The 20,035-nt window shown below is 36.9% G+C and overlaps 1 protein-coding gene across 1 annotated transcript in view; it reads right to left on the bottom strand.

Annotated features, from left to right (window-relative positions):
* The window catches only part of Cad99C (cadherin 99C), a 318,171-nt gene that overhangs the window by 17,758 nt on the left and 280,378 nt on the right, over positions 1-20,035 (bottom strand). Inside the window, exons 25-31 of the mRNA XM_090378857.1 lie at positions 19,312-19,439; positions 15,660-15,775; positions 14,518-14,646; positions 14,172-14,335; positions 7,854-8,078; positions 5,566-5,657; positions 2,846-2,941 (exon numbers count right to left, since the gene is read on the bottom strand). Of these exons, the coding sequence (XP_090234983.1) occupies positions 2,846-2,941; positions 5,566-5,657; positions 7,854-8,078; positions 14,172-14,335; positions 14,518-14,646; positions 15,660-15,775; positions 19,312-19,439 (950 nt within the window). The remainder of the gene's footprint in view (positions 1-2,845; positions 2,942-5,565; positions 5,658-7,853; positions 8,079-14,171; positions 14,336-14,517; positions 14,647-15,659; positions 15,776-19,311; positions 19,440-20,035) is intronic.

Raw genomic sequence — 20,035 nt, 5'->3', positions numbered from 1 at the left:
AGATTCAGTTATGAAGGGTTGAGAAGACCATTCGTGCGGACTTCAGTGGATTTATTTGTAGAGTAAAACAGGATAGATATGCTTAAATTCCCCGAGGGTTGTATTTATGGTATGTAATATATCTGTAAACTGTGTGTATTTTGTGATCGATTTAGTGTTTGCTGGATGAAAACCTCGAGTCGGGAAGGAAAAAAACTGCGCTATCCTCGTTTAAAACCGACTAACTCACGTTGTGGGGAAAAAAAAAATCCACAAAAATTCCTCCCATCGTTAACGTGATTTAACTCAGGCCTTTTCCTGGTTGGGGAGAGGAGTGATTTAACTAACTGGGTTGGGGAGAAGAGTGATTATACTAATTGGGCAACCCACGAGGACCATTGTGGAGTTCATAGTAAGATGTGCACCGGTTGTATTACGGGCACAAGGTTGCCCTACGAGATATTAGCTAATGCAAAGCCAACTCAGCGTATATCTGCTTACAGTTGACCTTTATAACCGATCTCCACAGCTTACTGCGATCCACTTGGATTACAAATATCAAAAGTCGATCGTGGAACCCTTACTATAGTATATATATATATCAAAAGTATTTTAAACCTTTAAACATTTTCATTTTCTACAATCCTGAGTGTAGCAACACACAGTTATAAATTACTCTAGAGTTACTGCTACACATGTGCAGAAACCCTAACATTTGTCAATATTAAACTTCAACTACCATTAACAGCCCATTGACCCAATTTTCCTAGGTCTTGTTGCAGTACCTAACGCTGATGATTATTACACCTGATAAGCCTGATATACCTTCATCAACGTCATTGATAAATATTAAAAACAACAATGGACCCAGCAATGAACCCTTGGGAGCTCCACTAATAACATTAGTCCACGAAAAGCAGTATCCATTGATAACTACTCTCTGTCTTCTTCCACATAATCATTCCTTTATGCATAGCAGTAACTTGCCCTTAATGCCACATGCTCCAGTTTGTACAGCATTCTTTTGTGTGCAATAGTATCAATAGCTTTCCTGAAAACCAAGTATATGATATCAAAATTATTTTTTTGCATCCACTTCCTTGGCCACTGCATCAAGTAACCTATCAGTTGGTTATAGAAACCACCCCTGGAAAAATCCATGCTTGCTGCAATTTCAGACATTAAGCTAATAGGTCTGTAATTATTCATATCGCCTCTGGATCCCCCTTTATGAATTGAGGATATATCGCACTTCTCTAGTCACTGGAGAATACTCTGGCTTCAGTAGGACGAATGCCAAATTCTATTATCCCCATCCATCACAATCCTGGGTTCAACAAAGGAGGTAGGCAAACTTAGCTACAAGGATGCTCTCGTGATTATGGCTGAGTTTGCTTATCTCCTTTGTTGCCTCCCTTAATATAACTGGATATGTTCTATCTGCCCTTTTTATTTCCATTCTCAACGAGCTTTCCTCCTCTTTCCTTTCAGTTATCACAAAGTTATTTAGTTCCTCGTTAGAGTTTGATAAACATCTGGCATCCCCTTCCCTATATAATTCATCATGTGTGAATACATATGCAAAATATCTATTCAATTTGCTCGCAACCTGAGCAGGTTCACCAACAGTTAACCCATAGACATCAAGTGGCCCAATGTGATTCAACCCCTTCCTTCTACTGTTCATATAAACATAGAATTCTTTGCTGTTTTTCTTTGCATTCTTTGCCAGAGACTTCTAATAATCCATTTAGCTTGCCTAACCTCCTTTATGACTTGATTACAGACTAATTTATATCTACCATAGGTAGGCTTCTGTATCACCTGATAATTTATATGCATCTCATGCACTTTTCTTCTCTACCAGGTGTCTCAATAGTTCATCTGACATCCACTTAAGCCTTGAATACTATTTCTTTGTTGGTATGAAAATACTGTTAGTTTCTTTGATTACTTCCCTGAATAGTTTCCATTTTGAATTTGCTGTTGGTAACATCATCAGTTGTTCCCACTGCACATCATTTAAAAACTGTCTGAGACCTCTGTAGTCACCCTTCCGAAAGCAAAAGCTTTTCCCTTTACCCGTGACAGTAGTTATATCTTTAATTATATTCCACATTAATACACTGTGCTCGCTACCATCCAGTGGATCTTTTACCTGCATATTCTTATTGCATGAACAATCATTGCTGATAACCAGATCAAGAGTATTGCTTCCTCTTGTTGCCTCTCTAACACGCTGCTGTAGAAAACAGTCATCCAAGAAATCCACAAAAGTCTTGCTAGTGTGTGAGCGATCAGCCCACAAATTCCAGTCAACGTATGGAAAGCTAAAATCCACCATATGACACATCCTGATTTGCTGGCCCACTATTTCTCTGTATAGCTGTTTGCTATACTGATCAAAGTCATTAGGCCTATAACACACTCCTACTCTCAGTTTTGTTTTCCCAGTGTTTATATCACACACCAAACTGATTCAATATTGCACTCGTCACCCAAGTCAACTTGGTGCACTGCCATAGATTTAATATTCTTCTTAATTAAGAGATAACCTCTCCACCTCTCCTGTCCTTCCTGTATACCTTGTACTCCCCATATTTAAATTCAGCATTTCTATTCCTACTATTCCTACAATGTCTGCATTCGACGACATAATCAGTACTTCAAATTCATCAAATTTATTTTATGACTAATCGACCAGAAATTCCAGAATGGAATTTCTGGTCGATTAGTGTACATGCATGCATGTGTTCTTGCTCTTAGTTACTCTAACACAGTAAATGTATTCTTTTGTATAAAATAATGTTAATCTGTATTAAATCATAATGTATTAAAAGAAGCTTGTTTTAACTGATTCACTTACCCAGATGTATCTGTTTCTCTTTTGTTATTTTTCATTCGTTTCAAAGAAACGACTTTTTCAACATCAGCTATCAACCCCGTCCTGTCCTGCAAAAGCCTGCAAAGGAAGATTACTTATTAATCATAATTTAAAAAAAATGATAACAAGGAACTGTTATAAGATAAAAGTTTCAGTTTATTAGTTTAATAAAATTATAATGGATTAGAAAGACCAATTTATTTCTCTACTCTACCAAAAGTAACAGGACATCCGTCTGACTGAAGGCACCTAGTAATTCTCGTTTGAATGCAGCAGGATGAATTGTGAAGAGGAACAAACGAATTTTAAAAGGAGTGCGATAGTTAGATGCATCGGACAAATTCCAGTATATGCTATTGAGCAACAAATTAAACATTTCTGACGTTGACTGTTGGCAATATGTTGAGAAAATAACAGAGTGAAGATGATTCTGAGAGGAAGAAACCACAGGAAGAGCTAAATTCTTTACCGATACGCGCGGACGGTCCCTGAGAATAGCAATAATCATCACGCCACCTTTCCTGAGAAAATGATTGCCGTGCAAATACAAGGAGCCTCATGTAATCGTATAAGATTTTCCACAACTGTTAGATAGTGCACGCCACGAATTTTTACAGGAGTACTGTATTGTATAAACCGTAATTACGAAATCTAATGCACAATGTTTGGTAAATTGGAGCAGGGAGGACCAAAGCAAGAATTAGGAACGATAGGTAGTACAATACGCATATGTTGTAAGTACAATAAGTACAGTAAGGTACAATACGTTGATATTGTAACTAAGTACAATAATGTATAATAGGCACAAGTAAGTACGTAAGATAAAACAAACAATACGTAGAACTGTGGTATACGATCTTCCAATCAAATGGACTCGGACAACATCTGTTTAGACTTGGACAACGCCTAGCGAGTGCTTCTTATCAGAATGTGCTGAAATCTCAACGAGCAAGGTTCGGACCATCTTGAATCTGTCTGAATATTCGTGCTTTTGTTAGAGCACATATATATAGAACAAAGGTTGTTAACATACTGTATTATGAATGTCCGAAAGCTGTTTTCTCAAATACAAAACACCACTTGATGCAAACTTCACTCGCTCGCTTCAAAATAACGCAGCGCACCTTGTGCAAATCTCCACGTATGAGACAAAAATAAACAGAATGGCGTAAGGCAAGAAAGCCACCGCAAAAGTATACTATATTACCACCCAGCTGAAAAATTCCATGTTATTGGCAGTATGTCTCATTTTAGGTAGCAGCTCCTATACAATTGGGCTAGTAAAACGAAAACGAGGTTTGGATTGTCTAAAATACACGCCGCCATCGATATAAATTTATGGACTGGTACTATCATAAAAAAAAATAAAAAAAAAAAAAATAAATGTTTTTTTTTTTTTTTTTATGAAAATGACCAGAAAATAGACCAGAAAATACATTTTCTGGTCTATTGCCTGTTTTGCTTGACGCAAAAGCCGAATTTTCGGAGAAGGGAGAACCTTGTTTACACATGAGACCGACTAACTCAGTCACGGAGTGAGAAAGACCATAAATGAAATGAAATAAATAAAAAAGCCCATCGTAGCTATAAATAAATTTAAAATTTTATCTTTACACATTTCTTCATTTTTCCATATGTTCGTGTAAGTTTCGAACTTATTCTTTGCTAATATTAAAAAAATAGAAAAAAAAAAGTGAACTTTCTAATTCTGAAAACAGAACACAAAACAGGGAAAAAGAAAAAGTGAACGCCATCTCTTTCCTGGAATCCTTCCGTGCACAAATGGAAATATAATAAACAATCATCTTCACAATTAAGATTATAATGGTTACCTTCAACGCCCTTGATATCCAGACACTGGTTATATGAGTAATCAGAAGTTTATCCAATATTACATGAATGATAACTATGAAAAACCGTTTCCACCTAACGATCCAAATTTCAGCTCCAATGTTCAGCTTTTCACTGGTGAGGACTTCAAAAGGAAGGTCCATTCGGTTGAAGTAAAGACAACAAAATACTTCCAAATTGTTCGCGAAATTGGGACTTTTATTAAGTTGAATTTAAGTGTCCAACTAGCTTTAATAATATTTACTACGAATCACAAAACTTACTGTCACAAAACTTTCTAAAATTCGAAGCAGTACAGTGAAATATTATGACGAGGAAGAATCCTTCCTTTCAATGGAACAACTTGGATAGTGAAATTAATGAAACTTCAAGATAGACTGAAATTAATGTAATTGGATTTGTTGGGATAAATTTTCCAACCAACGTAATCAACATACTCACAAAAGTCATTAATCTTCTTTTCAAACCATTTTTTAGGAGTCAGACAGAATTGAAAGTAAATAAGGACTCGAACATACGAAGAATGATTTCGTTAGCGCATCCAATAAACTATTATTAACCATGAATGGAATCAAGAAGCGGAAACATAACACAGCAGAAAGGGAACCACTGAAGGGAGGGTATACCGAACGACACGTCATGAACTTGACCCTGAAATACATACTACACTTCTACAATGAAGAGATACTTTTTAATAATGATATAAAAAGGATAATTCATATAAAAAACAACACGTGCAGTCTTTCTTACTTCACTAGGCATTCTAACTAAAAGAGAGAGAGAGAGAGAGAGAGAGAGAGAGAGAGAGAGAGAGAGAGAGAGAGATAAATTTGTTATTAAGGTTGGCTTACCTTAGAATATCATCCCTCATCTCCAATACTTTATCCGGCAGAGCATTACTTATAACCAACACCATTCTGTTGTCCTCGCTGATGAAGTTAACCTGAAACAGATACTGAAGTAAATGTACAGGAAATGAAAAAAAAAAAATATATATATATATAGGTTTTATTTTCGGATACAAAAATAAAATTACTTTTCAGTAGAAAGAATTTCTGTTATCAGGTTAGAGTCGTTCACCAGCTATTCGCCGACATATTTAAATTATAATTCCACCCCTTCTCATCAAAAAACTATTCGTCTAAGGAACGCACTGCTTATATAAGCAGTCGGTACCACGAGTTCTGTAAGTGTAGTGACCTTCAACCGCCTCTAGAATTCTCTCCACTATAAGATAATTTGGAAATTACACACTAATTTTCTAGTAATCTATATTCTCAAATTGGTGAAAAAGGTAAACTGCAGCCATTATCCATTGAAGGATGGAAGCCTTCTCAACGATTCGCGTTGAGGGAATCTACCATGCTGTCTAGTGCGAGGTGGCAGATCGATGGTATTTAGCAGTTAGGGGCTTGAACTTCGGTCTACTCAAAGAGCGTGTGCTACTACATTCTGGCTCCTGACCACTCAGCTACGGAGGCCTCCTAAATTGGTAGGTACAGTACGATAAATACAAGTCCATTCGTGTTAATTTCTGCCCTTAGCCACAAGGTCGTGATGTGCTTGCCTATGTTTTTAGCAACAAATAATTATTTATTTATGAAAAATGCAGGTTTGAGAAAAAGAGTTCTATTAAAAAATCTGAATCACCCTTAAAAAAAAAAAAAGAGCTATGAAATATCGCAATCAAGAATAATGAAATCACCAAAACCTCAAACTTAACCCTCTGCATTTATTCATAATATATCTCTTCTATGCAAAGTGCTCTCGGAGGTGGCATCTCCCACATCACAACCACAGTCACTGAAGCGCCATCCTGTCAGAACACACAGATCAAGCAATCGTACATCTCTAAACTAAACAGGCTCAACAGGCGAGTCCCCAACTATGCACTACTACTAATTAATCAACTCAGAATCGACTGTCACAAGTTTGTCTCTGACAAAAATCCTACAGAAAAGAGATCCTACAACCTGATCAAAAACTGCTGAAGGATCACCGATTCATAAATGCCAAAGAAGTGTCTCCTTAATAGTGAGGACTGCGTACCAAGGTTATCCAATTCGTAATTAATTGATGGTTATAGGTTCTGTAAAGTCTCTTAATTGTTTCCGTGGATGTGATGTTAAAATGAACTTTTGTACTAAAATTGCTACGACTCTAGACAGAAATGTAGTTATGAATAATTGAGCTTATATTTCAGCTTTTCTTGTATATTTTAGCCATTCTTTTATTTTAATTTTATGGTAATTCCCTGCATTTTCTGCCGTGAAAGGAATTTGTCACTTACCAATGTACGCCTATATTTTATTTTTTATAGGACAAATAACGATTATTATTATTATTATTATTATTATTATTATTAATTCCTGACCCTAGGCCGTGATGTGCTTGCCTTTATTTTTTTATTTATTTATTTACTTTCATAAATACTGTAAATGTATTGAAGTAGTGCTAAAGTTTCTACCACTGCAGTACTAAAAATCGGCTGAAATTTAGGATCGACTTATAGGCAGAGTATAAAATACTAATCTTGATTTAAAGGCACGTGCTTAGGGTGAAAAGAACATGAATTAATACCAATATATTTATAAATTTATTACATATGTACTTTTAAAAGTTAGATTTTCAGGTTTACTTTCAAATTCTGAAAAAGTAAACACTCGAGACTGTCAATTTCTTACAGCAAGGGTGCTTCCATATTGAGGAACTTTCGTGACATTCTACATTAGGGAGTATACGCTGTGTGAACTCCTTCTTTACAATTTGTTGTTTTATTTACGGTTTAAAGTTAAAATGTAATTTTTTTTAAAAAAAAGAGGAGAAATAATTTAGGTAAAACGTAGAGAGTGTTGTTTTTTTTAATAATTATTATCTTGTTATTCCCATATATCTAGTAGCGGTGTATTACAGAAAAATATATGCAGATTTTACTGTGCTACAGTACACGAGATATGAAATATGACTGTAAAAGGTGGGAATCTTTCTTGTAGAGCGAATAAATAACTAATGAAGGATTTTCGAGGAGATAGAAGTCAACTTATAAGGCGGAATAGACGGTATTCATTTTGGTAAGCGAACAATTGTTATGCGGGTTCTTAGATACATCTATATAAATTCGTCTGAATGATCTAATTACCAGAATTTCCGTCTCCTGAGTAAGTGATGCACTTTCTAACTCTGGGTTATCTCTCACTAAAATCCTCAATACTAAAGGAAGCTCTTCTGAAAACAGATCCTCCAGTGTTTTACTGTTGCTCAGAAAACCAGAAGGCGAATCGATTTTAAATAGACCATCCGGGTTAGACGGTGGAACTATTTCATAAGTGATTTTACCATTGGAACCAGAGTCACGATCTGAAGCCTATGCATAAGAGAAAAAAAAAAGTACTCTTAATCATGTCCAAGTTTAATATTCGCAAAGAATGCACATATACTTAATATATAGTTTAAAATATGCAGAACATATATAATTTAAAATCTCAATTTATTTGGGCAGTACTGTGATATTTTGTTATTATCTATAACACTATATAAAACTAAAATTCATTTTGTATTCCGCTACCACATCAAGGGTTCAAAGAAATTTCCAGCTTTATTGCAACTGATATACTTGCACAATTAACCACCGACTTGCGCAGAGTAATGGCTTGATCTCGCAATGTTAATTCACTCTTAAAATACGTTTATTAGATTAGCGAGCCCTTGATAATTACAAATAACATTTGAAGGAGTTGCTGTTGTTGTTATAGTAGTAGTAGCAGTAGTAGCAGTAGTAGCAGCAGCACAGGCATGTGATGCAAGAAAGCAAACTTACGTAGCATCAGCCAGAAAAAAAAAAAAAACATTTCACATATCCATTCCCTCTAAATATTTGTCCAGTTCCTCCTTGAATTTATTTAAGTTATCAACTTTCACAACGACAGATGGAAGTTTGTTCCAGCAATCAACTACCCGCTGGCTAAAGGCAAATTTCCGCACATCTATTCTATAACTGTCTTTCCTCAATTCGAATTTATGTCCCCTCAGGTTCGTAATCTGAGCTTCTTGCCCTAATGGTAGCTGAGCATTCTGGTCTCTTGCCAAAGCTATTGGCTGAAACTTTTGGCCATCTCTGCTCCCACCTTTCTCAAAACCAGATGGTTCTATTGCCATTTCAGCGAAAGATAAAGCTGCCCTGCTTGCATCCTACTTTTCTTCCAACTCATGTATTGATGATCTTGGTAAACGACCTCCTATCATTCCAAGTGTAATCCATTCAATGCCTCCTGGGGTCTTCCGTCAAAAGGATGTCAGGATTTTTAACAATCTTGATGCTAAGAAAGTTCTGGCTCATGATGGTATTTCTCCACTTGTTTTTAAAACCTGTGCTCCTGAACTTACTCCTCTTCTGTGTCTCCCTTTTTCACTTTCTTATTCCAAAGGTGTTTCCTTCTGATTGGAAATTTTCTCATATCCAGCCAGTTCCTAAAAAGTTTGACAAATCCCTCCCATCCAATTATCGTCCCATTGCAATTACTTCTCCTCTTTCTAAAGTAATGGAGAAATCAATTAACCTCCAACTCTTAAACTACCTAGAAACCTTCCGCCTGATCAATGATCGCCAGTAGGGATTCCGTTAGTGTCGATCCTGGCTTACATAAGCCAGAATATGGTGATATTCCGGCTTATGTTACCCATTTATGGACTAATTCAATGGAAAGGTTCGGTGAAACACAAGTAGTTCTCTTGAAATGTCAAAGGCTTTCGATCGTGTTTGGCATAAAGGTCTTCTAAACAAGCTTCCATCTTATGGTTCGCCAACTGTTTTTAGTAATTGGTTATCCAGTTTTCTCTCTGATTGCTCACTGAGGGTGATGGTAGATGGCTATCTGTCTTCTACGTTCTTCACTAATGCCGGTGTCCTCCAAGGTTCAGTTCTTTCCCTCACTCTTTTCCTCTTGCATATTAATGACCTTCTTCCATTGACTGGAAATCCTATCCATAGTTTTGCAGATGATAGCACATTGCATTCCACTTTCCATTTTGAGAAATTTTGCCCTGCTCAATCAGCTTCAACTTCTCGAAAATCTGCTACCAATTCCTTAAATGCCGATCTTCAGGTAATTCTTCAGTGGGGCAAAGACAACTTAGTAGTTGATTTCAACCCTTCTAAAACTCTGTCTTGTGTTATATCTCGCAAAAAGGATTCTTCTGCTCCTATTCTTATCTTTTGTGACACTCCAATTTCTAGGCAAAATGATATATCTCTTTTGGGGAATACCCTGACTTCTAATCTCTCTTGGCACAAGCACATTACGAATATTGCTTCTTCTGCATCTAAAAAACTTGGTTTTCTCTTTCGCTCTCGGCGTTACTTTTCTTTCAAACAGCTGCTCATTCTGTATAAATCGCAAATCCGCCCTACCATGGAATATTGTTCCCACATCTGGGGCGGTGCCCCCAAAACCTCTCTCTCAGGCTTCTTGATTCCATTCAGAAGAGGGCAGTTAGGTTAATTAATGATTCATCTCTAACAGAGTCTCTCCACTCGCTTTCTCATAGACGTACTGTTTCTGCTGCATGCCTCTTCTACAGATACTTCCATGGGCACTGTTCTTCTGAACTGGCTTCCATAATTCCCGCTCTCTCTCTCTCTCTCTCTCTTTGAAAACAGTCCGAACACGGGCAGCCACCAGCCAACATCCATTTACTGTCCAACTTCAAACTCACAGAACCAACTTTTCATCTTCCTCGTTTATTCATTCAACTGATGTAATTTCATGAAAATTACAGCCTACAGAAGTTCAAGTCCAATGTCAACAAATATCTTCTTTCGTCTTCTCAACCTTCAACAAAAGCACGGTACTAAGTATTATAGGTTCTAATACCGCTCGTGTTTGGGGTTTACATAAAAAAAGCAAAATAATAAACCATTGTCTAGAACAGGGTTTCCCAAACGTTTTCAAGCGCGGACCGGTGTTTGCAGAATTTTTTTTTTCGCGGCCCACCTTTAACTATAAATTAATGTATTTTCAATAATTATACTCGTAGGTTCAGGAAAAATGACACTGCCATTAGGACATTTAAAATATCAGTAATAATGCAATTAGGTATTCATTAACATCAGTAAATACAAATAAAAGATACGTAATTCATTTCTTTGTTTATTATCAAAAGTCTACATAAAATTGACATATTTTTGAGTCTGTCTTTGGGCAAATAAATATTTATTTAATGAGTATTTTTATTATAACCGGATATTTGGTATTCTATTACATTTTCATTTCTTCAGGAAATTTTCTTATAGTTTTATGTAGTATATTTCAAATGAGTTTTTCGCAGACCGCTATTTTCTTTTCGAGGACCAGTACCGTGCGGAGGACCACACTTCGGGAAACCCTGGTCTAGAATGCTTAAGGATTAATGATTTAGGGATTAGTGTATTGGAAAGTATGTGGAGCGGAGATAACCCCAAATGGGTTTAGGATCCTTTTCTCTGAATTTTTTTTTTTTTTTTTCCTGCCAGCTCAGAATTCACAAATTTGTTTCTTAGAACAAGTTTGCATATTTTATTTCTCCAATTTTAATGAAATTTGGATAGGCTCGACTTTTTTTTTTAATTTTTTAAGCCATATTTAAAATTAGAAGTCGGTTTTTGCGTGCGAAAAGGGGAAACAAAATGAAGAAATTACAAAATAAATAATAATAATCATAAATAAATAAATAATAAATCATAAATAAATAAATAACAAAATAAATTTCCTTTATTGCGAACACTCTTAAAAACATTCTTTGACAGGTGAATACTATTTATTTTTCTAAAATTCTATCCCCAAAATTTTTCAGAATACGCAGACAATTCGGGTTTCGAGAATTCGCAACTTGTTGCTCATCCGCTCGGCATCGTGAAGGCACCCTAATTATGTCTACAAGCGCACACAACAGGACATAAACTTAAATTACAAAAATAATGGCTGCAGGATAGATGTGCGAAAATTAGCTTTCTGATAGAGAGTAACTGATTGTTGGAACAAACTATTGCCGTGGGTAGCATAGTTCGTATGATCTCCGTCGTCCCCACACCCGGTGGAGAAGATCTGAGAAGACCCGAGTGGAAAAGACCCGGGGTGGAGAAGACTGGAGAAGACAAGCAGTAACCTAAGAGAAACGTACCAATTGCGTGGTACTAAACTCAAGGAAGTGGAGAAGGAAAAAGACCTGGGGGTAATTGTGCAGTCAGATATGAAGTTCTCTGATCAGTGCAGACGGGCTGCCAGAGCAGGTCATGGAGTGTTGTAAATGATATTTATGAATTTTGCTAGCAGGGATAAGGAGGTGATTATTCCCTTGTATAAGGCAATAGTCAGGCCACACCTTGAGTACTGCATACAGGTCTGGAGGCCTCATTTTAGGAAGGATGTAGAGTTGCTTGAACGAGTAAAGAGAAGGGCAACAAGATTGGTGAGAGGAACAAAGTTGGTGCTCTTACGAAGAAAGGCTTAAGTTCTGCAAATTGCAGCGTTTGGAGACTAGGCACCTGCGAGGTGATCTGATTGAAGTGTATAAGGCTTTGAATGGTTTGAGCAGGCTCAATCCTGATGGGATTCTTCCGCTTGTTCAGATTAAGTACCTGAGGTGACATAGTTTCAAATTGAGGAAAGGCAGTTGTAGAATAGATGTGCGGCAGTTTGCCTTTGCTCAATAAAAGCAAGCGTGGATATACCCTAAAAGAAGGGTGAAAGAATCTGCACACCCTTTTTCAACTGATGTACAGGGATGACATCGAACTCTATGCTGCAATTGAAATGAACTCGAACAGCTACTTCGGATCACCAGCACTAACATGAGGATGCGATTTGGCCTAGACAAATGCATGATCCATGGACTGCATCAAAAACATCCAGTCGGCTGAAGCTACCAGATGAAAACCGATGAAGGGATTGAAGCTGAAGCCATGACAGAGGGAAAGATCTATAAATATCTGGAGATGCTGTTGATGCCGGCTCACCAGTTGAACACAACGACATCGACTCGCCTGACTAAAAATACCAACAGAGACTGAGAGACCTGCTAAAATCAAAGTTGGAAGATCGTCTCAACCACAACCACAACCACCTATGCTGTCCCAATACTAACGTACTCCTTCGGGACTATTGCTTGAACGAACACCGAGTTGGAGGAGATTATAAGATCAACGAGGATAATGATAACTAAGAGCTGCCAACACCATTCGAAGTCGGCCATCGAGAGACTGACCATAGTCGGTAAAGAAGGAGGGAAGGGTTGACTGACCTTACTGAACAAGAGAAGAAGGAGATTAAGAACCTGCGGGATTACTTCCAGAAAAACACCACCGCAATCTACCAAGCCATAAGAAAGACACACAAAGAGCACACAACACTGAACTTCAAGGAGACCACACTGAAACAGACGAAGAAACAAAGACTGAAAGATAGGCAAAGGAGACACTGCTTGACAAACCCTAAAATGACCTCCATCAAGGCTACATAGATAAGATGACTTCCAAAGCATGAATCACGAACGGGAAGCCCTTCCCCGAGACCGAAGGATCCATTCTTGCCATCCAAGACGAGGTAATCAACACCAGGAACTACAGGAAATACAGCGCCAAGGACCTCGGAGTGACAGAGGACACGTGTCAATGATACTACCTGGTCCCAGAAACAATCCAGCACATCACCGCGGTCGTATCTGTGAGTGTACTCCGTCAGAGTTGTCATCCAGATGGACTACACTCGGGGACACGACCAGGTCGCCAGGATAAAACATCAGAAGTTAGCAGAAAATTTCCAGTTGGTCAAAGAAAGTGTATCATATTACAAGTACGAACTTCAGGCCGTACTAGAGACCTCTCCTCTGACACTATACTTAGACCTTGCCATAATAAGGGATAAGACTTTCCCGCACAACAGACCAGACGTAACCCTCATCTACAAGAACCAAAGGGTTGTCTACCTGATCAACAGTGGTGCCCTCGATCAACACCAGCAACCTATAGAAAAACTCCGATTAGGAAGTACATAGAACTAAAGCAGGAAGTCAAAGAAATGTGGCATATGGAACAAGTAATAACCATTTCGATCACTGCGTCAACCACCGGCATAGTGCCAAAGAGCCTTTACAAGAAACTGGCTTGTTATAGGCTTCCCAGAGAACATTTTCATAGAACTCCAGAAAGCGAGGTCCTGAACACCCCAGGACAGTAAGAGAGTTCGTCGACCAACAGTAATAAAAATAATATAGTAAACCGGACACACATTTTTTTTTTAAATTTTTAGTTTGTATATTTTTTATATTTAATTTATTCAATTTGTTTATATATTTATGTTATTGTCATTTTTCAGTATCAGTTTGAGAATCCCGTGTGATCATTGCAATAGTATATTGCACGATTTATATGTTACCATAACGACTTATTATCAAGCTGGACTGAAAAGCTAGTAGCAATACTTACCATTACTTGAAGAAATCTTGTTCCGGCTGGGGCATCGTAGGCAATGGCGGCCAGGTAACGACCTTGGGTAAGCGAGCTGTAATGAGAAGGTACGAGAAAGTTTGGTCGATTGTCGTTTATATCCACTATGTTGATGGTCATTTGGGTAGTTAGACGAGAAAAACCTAACAATAAGAAAAACAATTTACACACAACTGGAAGTGATATATAAATTTATGGAATAAAATGTCATTCATTCTATTCTGTTTACTTAGCTTTTCATGCCAAAGAAATGCACAGTGCATAATAAGAGTCAATATAAAAGATTAAATGAAATGAAATGGAGAAAAGCGATGTGGTTACTTACTGGAAAGTCCACCAACAGTCACAAGACGGATGCTTAAGAAATATTTCGAATGCTCTTCGTAATCCAAACCTTGATCTTGAGTACGTATTTCACAGTCTCGAAGTTCATTCTCAGCAACGTAAAAGCGACCTACAGAAACAATGTCGATGCAGTAAGTTACGGAACTATTGAATCTAGAGAATGCAGATTTTGTTACACTGCATTGGTTCTGCAAGAACAGAAATCAAGTCATGTTGATTTTTGCTCTACAAACATCATATGCTGTTGAAGAGGTTATAGTTTTCGAGGCTTCCATAGCTGAGTGGTTAAACGCGAGGAAAAATAGTACACACGTTTCAGTCGACCTTGGTTCTAGCCTCCTGGACTGTTAAATAAGGTTATGTTCTTATTATATCTATATTTGTTAATATGCAGTATATTCTGTACCTTATCTATATTCTCTCTCTCTCCATGTCTGTAGTCTGTGAATAAGATTCCAGAGAGTACCGCCCGAAATCGCACGTTGATTAGCATTAAAGATTATGGTTTTGTAAAGAAGAGGCTGGTATCCTTTTTCTCCGTAATTCGTGATTTCAGAAAACAACCATAAAATATTGTTCCAGGAGGCTGATGAGTGAATGGGATGTGGATGGCATCGAAGGCTGCTTGGATGTCAAAGTGGGTGATGGCAATCTCAGCGTTATCCTCAAATACTCGAAGGGGCAATGTGGTAGTACATGTGGTTGCCGATATCTACTACAGATTGCATAACGTCTTTCTGGAGGAAAGTGCAAAAAAATTGACGTGTGAAGATATGAAGCAAGATTCTCTTTAATAGATTTTAAGAGACTTGATTAGTGACTATCGGTCTGTATTCGCTGATGTGTCTGTTGAGATTTTAGAGCAAGTGACTCAGTTAATGCTGTAATGAGTTTGGAAAAGAATGTAATATTTTATTCAACAGAATCCTGTTTTGTTAGGCTGCAATCTATTACGATTACATTTTTTAGGTTTGGCATAACTCATTAGTGAACATATTTTAAACTTATAGTTTAAAAGAAAACTAATTTCTACTAATATTATAACAGTGTTTATTTTAACACTATAATTCTTAAAGTATTTCATCAACTACAGTCTAGAGAAGAAATGAAAGATTAACTAACCTTCTTCATTGCCAGAAACTATCTCGCATCCAATCGGAAAATTTCCCCTAGGTTTGTTGATGATTGGTAATGTCTTCACCAGTGTATTAGCCAAAGAATTCTCTTCGACCTCGACGCTACAATATAATACAAACAGATTATGTTTATCAGACAAAATATCGGTTACATATTCTTCAATTTCAGTTTGTGCAAAAATATTAGTGCTGCGTAACTTAGACGAACAAACACATGACTAAACATAATTTAGTTATAATAGAACCCATAGGGCATCGATGGCGTCATTTAATACTTCGAACAGTTAAATGGTCACCTTCGTGAGTAGCACAGTTAGTATAATCACCATCCTCCCCAAACGATGAGGAAAAGACCTGAGTTCGAATCCCATAAATGACGCGAGGAATTTTTAGGGGCATTTTTCACGACGTAACTGATTTAGTCGGTCCCAAGAGAGGGTAATATGGTTTTTTCTTCCGGAAACTCGGGTTTTTCATCCAGAAACAGCAAATCGACCACAGAACACACGCAAGTTACAGACATATTACATATGGCACAATAAGGCTTAAGTCGCTGATGAGCGTAAAATCCAACAACAACAACAACAACTGTTAAATGGTTAATAATTAAAAGCAAATCATCCATATATAATGGATGGCGTTAAGACTATTCGGTGTAAAGAAATATTTTGAATACAGAATTTTCAAGTGCTCACAAATAATTGTTTCACGCTTGGAAAGAAACAATAATGGTCAGCTAATGTAAACGGCCATTCCAGCGAGAGAAAAATAGAGAGAGAGAGAGAGAGAGAGAGAGAGAGAGATAGAGATAAATCTTTGGTTAGGTTGAGATAAATCTTTGGTTATGTTAGGTGAGTTAGGTGCCGAAGCAACTAATGCTATGAGACGTCAATTTATTGTCCTTTTTTTTGAAAATTTTTAATTTTAGGAAATTTTTGAAAAACGGGCATCAGATAAACTGTTATCCAATTTACCTGAAAAAAAGCAGTCGTATTTATAGACAACGCACCCTATCATTTGATACAGTTAAACAAATCTCCTATTCAGAAAGCAGGAAACAGCACATTGGCTTTCCCGGAATGGTGATAATCTTAGTATATGAAATAGTGATGATCTTAGTAGATGAGCTTTCAGTGATGATCTTAATAGAGGAGCTTTCAGTGATGATCTTAGAAAAGTTGAACTTTTTGATTTGGCAAAACGCTATTCTCAAAATAAAATACATATATTTGATTCCACGCTTGAACAAAAAAGGATTCCTAGTTTTAACATTGCCACCTTACCACTGCAATGGTAATGCCATTGAATATGTACGGGCAGATTTAAAAAATACATTAAAACTTTTAATGTTACTGGGGATATATCAATGGCTTGTTTGTTTATTGGCTTTACGGCGCAAGGGCAACGCGGCCATAATGCGCCATATATCTATGGATAGATCGTTAGCATTAACTATTCTTGGACTAACTTCGTTCGGCAAAGAAACTTGGAAAAAATATTGTGCTCATCTACCGAATTTGGAAGAAAGATGCCGTGATGTGACGAGACCCTGCAATAATACTAATTGACGATAGCGATAAAGATAGAAGTTATAGAGCCTCGTAGGTAGAATAGTTGATATAGTAGTCGTCCTCCCCACACCAGATTATAAAAGACTGGAGTTCGAGGCCCGTTGAGGGCGTTCGGAATTTTCATGGGTGGTTTTTAGTCGTTGCTATTACTCAGTCTCAGGCGGAGATGGCACGGTTTTTCGTCCAGAAAAACAGAACATCGACCATAGAACACACGCAAGACAATACATATATGCAGCAATGTGACCTTAGTCGCTGATGCTGATAGAATTCATTGGATTACTCATAAATATAATTTATATTTATGAGAAATCCAATGTTGTAAACCTGAGAGCAGACTGAAATTTATTTTTTAAATAACTAATAGCAATACATCTATTTATACTGAATCAGTAATATATTCATTTATATACGAGTACATTCATTCATATGTATAGTTTTGGACAGCGTTTATAATATTCCCACGTTTAACCAAATCCATGCGTTTTCAGTAAATCTACCGTGCCGATTTGGTTATGCGCACATGAATTGAGGATCACATGCAATCGGATAGCATATATATATATATATATATATATATAATTTTTTTTTGTATTAACGCACTTTTTCGTTATCTTCCAAAAATTAGAGATGACTTAAAGGTCGAACCGTGGTTACCGATCAGCAACAAGCATTGCTGCTTCAAAAGGACTCAGACATACTGCAAGTATGGTCTGATGAATGGCAGCTAAAATTTAACGCCATCAAATTCACGGCTATTACACTTCAGGAGCAGTTTATAGACATATGGAGGGGATTAAAGGATGTTCCGGATGAGAAAGAACTGGAGATTATGATACAGAAAGCCATGAAGCTCCGTATAAACAGGAGAGAAGAAGGGCACATGCGTCTATCTATAATTTATCGGAATTTTGCAAGTAGGGAATTCTAGATCATTATCCCTCTCTATACGGGGATAGTGAGACTATGCTTGGAATATTGTATCCAGGTCTTGAGATCGCATCTAAAGAAAGATGCTGAATTTCTACAGAGGTGCAAACAACGGTGACTACGCTGGTTAAGACAGCTAAGCAACAAATGAAGTAAAATAAACTTCAATCAAATTAAGTGTATATTTTACACGCCATTTGATTGAAGTGCATTTCATTATATATATACAAATAATTATACATATATTTGAATAACGTTTAAAATAGCTGGAAACTGAATCTTCCATAATAAAAATAAAAAGGTACAGCAAACATCAGAGGCAGCGAAAAGCATATTCCTCTACACGATGCTTGAAATATAACCATAAAAATAAACTAGAATAAGAATTAAAAATAATGCGAGCAGCATGGCAAGACAGCAGCGAAAATAGTCAAAATTAAACATAACGATCAAACCAACAGGGAGGGAATAGAGGGGTAACATGAGTAAAAATAATTTCATTGGAGTGCTCGTATCTGTTCTATTTTTTTTTTAATTTTCGCTGCATCAGGACCACCGCTATTCAAGTCCTCTGCATTGGCGGTTCGATCTGGGGATCGGGTGGCGGACTGATCTTTCGATCGACTCGCCTTTGCGACGATTTGTCTAGCGATCGAAATGCAGCGATTCCCTGACCATTATTGGCCTTGTGGTCCTCTGTTGAGATGGGGCATAGTGGTCAGTCTATTTTTGGGTTATTTTTGTTTTATTTTATTGTAGTGGTTTTCATCTCTGTTGGCGATATTTCACATAAATTTGGACCTGGTATCCGTCAGAGGGGACGCCGTTAAATTTCTATTTAATTAATTTTTATTTAATTGGCCTTCAAAATTTAATGAATTATTATTTTATTATCCTTACATTTACATGTTCTAAATTATCTTAGAGAGTTTCTGTTGCATTATTTTTACTCTTGTTACCCTTCTCTATCCTCCCTGTTGGTTTGATCGTTATGTTTAATTTTGACTATTTTCGCTCTTCTCTTGCCATGCTACTGGCATTATTTTTAATTCTTATTCTAATTTATTTTTATGGTTATATATACAAATATATATATATATTGATTAAATTACGAAGAAGAACGGGTCATGTACTTACGTGTAACTGCTGTCTGCAAAACCAAGACCAGAGTCAGGAGGAACGGTGGCAATATGCTCCACATATACTGTTACTGTAGCTGTAGCAGACAGGGGTGGATCTCCCAGATCATGGGCCCTTACTTCAATCTAAGGAATAAATCTCACATGTAAAGAACTGACGAAAAAAAAAGAAAGTCACGAAACAGAATAAGGCTGTTATGCCTGTTACATAAGGTCAGAAATTTGACAACACAGAAAGCATACAAGAACACCGCCGTACCAATTGCATGCGCTTGAATATATCTCTTACTATATACCACTTTCTTAACTCACGACAGTTAAGTGTACAAAAAAAAATGCATTTACTACTTTAGACACGCTAAATTAAAATCAAATAAGTCCAAAAATAAGTCCATAATTAATAGCACTTAACGCATATTTCAGATAAAATCTGAGCTGACTTTATATTTACCTTTCATACAAATTCGGATAAACAGAATAATGTGAGGTTATCACAAAGTGCTTAGGTATTGAACTACAACCAAGTTTTTTTCTTAGGAGAAGTACACTGTTACTTAATGTCATACTAATCTCCCATTAGGCCGTTTCTGGCACCTCATCGATGGAAGGATGAGCGCACAATTGCAATTTAGTTCGCATTTATTCATCAAAAAAGTTTTGGATTTCAAACGGTGATAAGTTAGGGCAATAAGGTTAGTGAATCTTTGAAATAACTATAAAAA

The sequence above is a fragment of the Mastigoproctus giganteus genome, chromosome 8 (assembly GCF_048544385.1).
Source record: "Mastigoproctus giganteus isolate SK-2022 chromosome 8, ASM4854438v1, whole genome shotgun sequence".
In the NCBI taxonomy this organism is placed as follows: Eukaryota; Metazoa; Arthropoda; class Arachnida; order Uropygi; family Thelyphonidae; genus Mastigoproctus; species Mastigoproctus giganteus.
The sequence above is the reverse complement of the archived record's forward strand: the minus strand, read 5'-3'. Positions and strand labels throughout refer to the sequence as shown.